At 45.2% G+C, this 6,000-nt stretch overlaps 1 protein-coding gene across 4 annotated transcripts in view; it reads left to right on the top strand.

The window, feature by feature from the left end:
* Positions 1-3,797: 3,797 nt before the first annotated feature.
* AKAP7 (A-kinase anchoring protein 7) overlaps positions 3,798-6,000 on the top strand; it is a gene marked incomplete at its 5' end in the record, with an annotated part of 82,250 nt that continues 80,047 nt past the window's right edge. For 2 of the 4 annotated variants that reach the window (XM_083858022.1, XM_083858021.1), the window contains one exon: positions 3,798-3,880. In XM_083858022.1, coding sequence (XP_083714148.1) covers positions 3,862-3,880 — 19 coding nt within the window. Of the gene's footprint in view, positions 3,881-5,065; positions 5,217-6,000 lie in introns of those variants that run through there. The other 2 variants (XR_014589680.1, XM_083858020.1) reach the window with 1 other exon arrangement.

Genomic DNA, 6,000 nt, shown 5'->3' with positions numbered 1-6,000 from the left:
CTAACCTGACCTCTAGAACTAAAAAGTGAAGTGGGTTTAGTAAAGTTCCAAAAAGTGAAATCTGCTTTTATTTCAGCATACAGTCTCTCATATTGCAGGTGTGTGAAGGTTTCCTATCAAACATAATGTTGTCTTCACCTTGCGGACTGGCATACTTAATGTTTCCAGGACAGGCAACTTTTTGCCTAAATCTGCATCATACTTGTCAAGAATCAGAGAAACAAGATTGTGGTAATCAAAATCACTTAGAGTTATTTTCTATTTTATAGTTTAGCTTGCATGTATATAAATATTTAGTTAAAAGAAAGTTATCTACTCAAATTACAAAATACGAACTACTAGAGATATTCCATTCTATTATTTGTATTCTAATTACCTTACATTTTGGAAAATGCAGTAATGTACATCACAGCAATGGAATTTGTGCTTCTGAGACCAAATTAAAAAAATTAATAGCTTCTTTTAAGCTGACATGGAGCAACACAGGGAAGACTGGTTTTGTTGACTAGAAAAGGATGATGTAACTCAGCTGCAGAATAAGGATTTACCGAGATGATTTATGGTGGATTTTCTGTGCTGAAAAGTGAAAGAGATTAGATCAGGAAAAACATAGATTAGGAAAGTATATTCTATGTCTGCTGCTTGAAGTATTTAAGAGGAAATATTAAAACTAGCCAGTGAGATACAATTTGTAGGGCGAATGGGTAAAGCAGTAAATTAGCTTTAATAAATGCTATATTCAGGGAGCAAAGACTGTAGGAGTTCAGACTAGAGATTACACCTAACAATAACACTCAGTGAAGAGTCCAAGTTGGTAAAATATGTCATGGACCATTAAGTTAGTGCAGATGCGCATCTAGCCATTTTTGCTAAAACTCATCAGGTCCCAGATGCAAGGTTTTACAATTGTCTTTGCTTGAATTTCATGTAGCAAGCATCTGCTGTTCCACTTTTCCAGCCTATTGAGGTCTCCCTAAATGCCAGGCAATCTCTGCCATCACACTATCCTGCATGTGTTTTCCCATTATCTACCACTGACTCTCTGTCAATACACCAGCTTTTATCTCTTCCAGTTCTTTTCCAGCTTAGGTCTGATGGGACTGCTTCTCCATCCTTCAACAACCTAGTTTAAAGACATCCTTATGAGAGTGACAAGCCAGTTGGCAAAGGCATTGTCACCCCACTTTTTTAGGTGAATCCTCTCTCCATCCAACAGATACAGTTCCTTAAAAATCCTGGAGGAACCTGGAAGTGTCTGAAATACTATGTTGACATTAACAGCATTTGTTTGTCTATGCTGATCTTTAGCCCAAGTCCCTCACAACAGGTCACTATCCAGAGGGTAGCGAGTGAAGAACTGCTGCTCTGGGTAATTCGGTAATTTTTCAGCTGCTTTCTACTGTTCTGTTCCCTCGTCCTGAAATGTAAATGAACTGCCTGTGATCAATAGATGATGAAAATACCTCTCTATATTATTTTTTCATGTCAAATGTCAATAAAATGCAGTTTCTATTTATTAACTACAGATAACATCTTCATGCACTTCTTCCTTTTATACCTGTTATTGTAGAGACTCCAGACTACTTGTTTTTTGACCTTTGCATTAAATTACCTTATGCTAGGCTCTCCTCTACCTCTCATTTTCCATTACCTGTAGCACTGCAGCTCAAACTTTTGTTTCTCTGGAAAATCTCTTATTACTATCAGATCACCGTCTGTTATTCTTTGCTTGTCAGAAAACAAGATGCTGCATCAGCAGCGACAGTAATAAAGACTTATGTTGTATCAGTTATGTCCTCCCTTCTTATCACAACAACCCAAGCTTCCCCTACTGCTTCCATGCCCCCTCATTACAATACCTTCAACTCCCTCCCATGTACTACACAATATCCCAATGTCTCCTCTAGGCTCTCTGTAACACATCCCGTTCCTGCCTTTTCACTACCTAACTTCCCTCAGTGAGTCATGTCCCAAACACTCACAGCTCATGGCTCCCCCACATCTCTTGCTTGACTAAGATAAGACATACTATGTATTGATAACATGTGCTGTGACGTGTAGTGCAATGAGCTGGCCAATACTCATGGACAGCCATTCTTGGAAAAACAGACACGCAGCATTGTTTCTTCTTTCCCTCATTTGGGGAAAGAAGAAAAAAAAAAACAAAAAAAAACAAAACAAAAACAAAAACACAATGGGTTTTGCTTTTTGCTTTTCTCCCAAATCACCCACTTTCAGGAAAGGTGTGGGAATATCATACCTCTGAATTCTCTAGCGCTCTACAGAATTTGCCTGAAATCAGTGGGTGGATTAAGAGAAGGAAAGGTAGGTGAGAGGCTAACAGGCATTGGCACTGTAGTTATGTAAGCAAATACAGCCACAGAGCTGACCCTGCTTCCTCTTTCTGCTAGCGTCACTCAGCTGTCATAATGTGATTTTTTTTTCCTTTGAAGGGACAACTGTACTGCTGAGAGGTTAATCAGAAACTTTCTTTAATAAAGGCAAGGCCACAGAAAATTGATAAAATGCTGGCTTTAGCCCAAACCTAAGCAGTAATGAAAAGCAGTTTCTGCCAGGCACCAGGTCAGTGGCCTCTGTGAAACTTGTGCAGTATTTGGGCAGGTAGAAAAATCACAACTTGTTATTCCATCTTTCTAGTCCTCTATCGAACATCTCCCTCCAACACCACTTCTGTGACTTGTAGGGACAATTCATGGGAACTGCCACCAGCTCTAGCTAAGGTACTGTTCATTTCTCACTTCCTCTCATTCTGGAGATAGTATATTCAGGCAGGTTTGTGTGACCAAAGAATACATCTACAGGCACAATCTTATTGCCAGGCTTGTGGGTGCTGGTTACAGACAATTTTAGCTCCATAAAAATGCACTGCATTTTCATTTGTTAAGAGTACTATTAAATGCTATCTTAATTTAAACATTGCATTGGACACCCCTGTCAATTTTACAAACAGAAGTGGTTTTTCCTAATGTCTTTTCACTGAAGATTTCTGCAAAAAAATTAATGAATTGATTTGGAGCAGTTTCAGATCCAAATTGCTTTTAAATTTGTATTTATAAAAAGATACTTAATTTCAAAAATATTTTCTTCCAGTATTTCATCTGTAACTCTCTAGAATCAAAGTATTATGGAAGTACTGTACTCGACAATGGAAACAGGCTAGGAAAACGTGACCACTTATGCATTTAGTCTCCTAATGATAGCTGATATTCAAATGAAATGTGAATAAAAACTGCCAGCAGCCTCACCCTAAAGCTCCTCTGGGATCCCACAGAACTTGGACTTCTGCACCACATCCAACTTTTGGCCTCTACAGAATTATGCAAATCAAATAAAAATTCTATGTGAATGGCAAACAGCTCAAAAATGGATCAAAATAATAGTAAAAAGAGGTAACAAACACAGGAATCAGCCTCATTTTTCACTCTTCTTTCAGCCAGCTTCTAACCTCCAGTAGCCATGCTGTTTCTCCAACCATCTTATTTTATTTATTTGCTTTTGCCATCTGTGGAGAACCAGACATAAGCACTTTTTTGTCTCAAACATTGTGACTGTTACAATAGTAAAGGCACAATCTAAAGATGTAGAGGTAGGGTAGCACTGCTCTGACCCAGCTCCTGCTTCACCTTGACATTTGTGCCCAGTGCCCCTGTCCCCACTCACCTCCTGTGGGAGGGCTCCAAGGGCTGGCTGTGCATGTGTGAACAAAACAGGGCAAAAGATCTGGTTTATGTAAGAGGCTTGCACCAGGTTATCTATAAAAGCAAGCGGGTCAGGCCCTCTCACATTCTCTTTCACTTTCTTTCTCACGACCCCAGCTCCGGACCCTCCAACGTAGGACCAATGCAGGATCCGAGGACTGGTGATATTCTTTGTACTCTCTCTTTTCTTTCTTTCTTTCTCTCTCTGCTTGCTTTGTCTGGGCAAAACACAGCTGTCATATTCTACCTCCCATGCTGCACTTTTTTGTGGGTGTAGGGAGCTTGTGGAAGCGTGTTGTGGTTTCCGGGCCAGCACCTTTTGAGTAGTTAGTTTTGCAAGTTGAGAACGTAATGATGTGTATGTGATATAAAACTAAGGACCTGTTAGTCACCACACTTATGTATTGTAAGAATTTGAGCCAACAACTCGAGGCTCAACAGCGGGCTGGCTGCCTAAGTTAAAAACGCAAGAGTTCAGCCTGATGAGAATTTACAACTAACATCTCCCCTCTATTGATGAGTGGGGACACCATCCCTACTGTATTTAACAATGAAATGAGCATTTAGCTTGGCTTCTCCCATCGAAAGCCCTGACAGGATTTGGCTTCCAAGAGGCACCAGGTCTTTATTTAAGCAGGAAAAGACCGTCTCCCCTTCCCTCCCTCAGCCAAGCAGCCTCTCCCATACACTGCCCTTTCATTCTGTTTCTCCACTAGTTCCAGACACTCTAATAATCCTGCCTGCGCACTTTTACATCCTTTTATCTTCTTTGCCAGTCAGTTTTAACCTCTACTCGGTAACTTCAAGGAAACTCAAAATTTCTATTCTTTCTGTAATTTACCACCCTTGAGGCCATTCCCACCACAAGGCTGGGTGGCCAGAGCAGAGCCCTGTGCCAGCGGTCAGAGTGCCCGGGGCTGGGTAAAGCAGAGCACACTCCGAGCAAGGCTGTCTGTATTAATTATAATACTCTCCCAAGACCGCTGCTAAGTTACTGTTAATTATCGCTTTGCCGCCCTACGCTACAGCCTAGGCTATTTTGAGACACGCCACTGGGGCGAGCGCTGGAGGAGCCCCTTCTCACTAGGATACCGAGGGCAAGCTGGGCTGGGATCGCGGATCTCCGGCTCCGGGCCGAGCCGCCGGCTGTGGGGGAGCGCAGGCCGGGGCAGCCGAGGGGCAGGCCCGCCTCCCGCCATGCTGGCCGCGGAGCGTGCCGGGAGCTGTAGTTCCGCGGCCGCACGGCCCCGTTCCCCCGCGGCTTCCCCGAGGGGCGCGGCGGCTCCGCCAGACCCGCTCGGGCCCCGCGGCTTTCCGGCGGGCAGCGCTGCTCGCCCCGGTCGGGCATGCGGCCGCTGCTGCGGCGGCTCCTCCCCGCGCTGTGCCCGGCGGCGGCCCGGGCCCTGTTCGCCCGGCGGGCCGTGCCCATGGCGCTGCGGCCGGCGGAGGTGCCGGAACGGGCGGGGGGCGATGGCCGGAGCGCGGCCCCGGAGCTCGGTGAGAGGCGGCGGGCAGCGGTGCGGGGCGGGGGCGGAGGGCAGAGGGCAGGCCCTGGCGAGGCCCCGCACCGCCTCCCCCCGGGCTGCGGCGTGCGGGGGAAACTTTCCAACTGAGTTGTGGGCCCTTGTTGATGGGGCTCCGGCGCTTCCCTGCCTGCCCCGCTCGGTCCCTGGGCTTGCCGACGGTGTGTGCATCCGACCTGACTGAACACTAAATCTGCCTTTTTCCCCCTAAGTTTACTACTACTCCTTTTCTTTTTAGTTCCCTAACTGTGTATCTGACCTGGCTGAATACTAACTCCATCCTTTTTTTCCACAAGAAATTTTATTGTTATGATGATGATTATTATTAGTAGTAGTAGTTTCTTTTCTATGTAAACAGTAGTGCCAGCACGGGAGGTTCAAAATGCGTCCACACTGACCATCTACAGGAGCTCTCAGTTAAACTGTGTCTGAAGGCTTCATTTGTTATTAAAAATAGGAATAGAAAGCTCAGCAAGAGTCAAAGAGCCTCAGCCCTCTTGCCATCAGGCAGAAGGGGCGGAATGGAGAAAGGTCCCTGCTCAGAGAGGTAGAAGAATCCCCTCCTGGCATACCCTGCCTCCGCAGGGGCCCTTATGGGATAGATAGAAGGCCCTGGATCTTGAGGTTCAGGCAGACAACAGTGGAGAAGAAGGTTTATCTCAGGGTCGTCCAGGCCAATGCAGTCAGCCAGGCGGATCACAAGTATTAAGAAAAAAAGAAGGGTAATTGCAGTGGGTGACTTGCATCTGGGGGGAACT

This window comes from Zosterops lateralis (assembly GCF_965231275.1).
Source record: "Zosterops lateralis genome assembly, chromosome: 3".
NCBI lineage: Eukaryota > Metazoa > Chordata > Aves > Passeriformes > Zosteropidae > Zosterops > Zosterops lateralis.
This window is presented reverse-complemented; position numbering and strand designations above follow the sequence as displayed.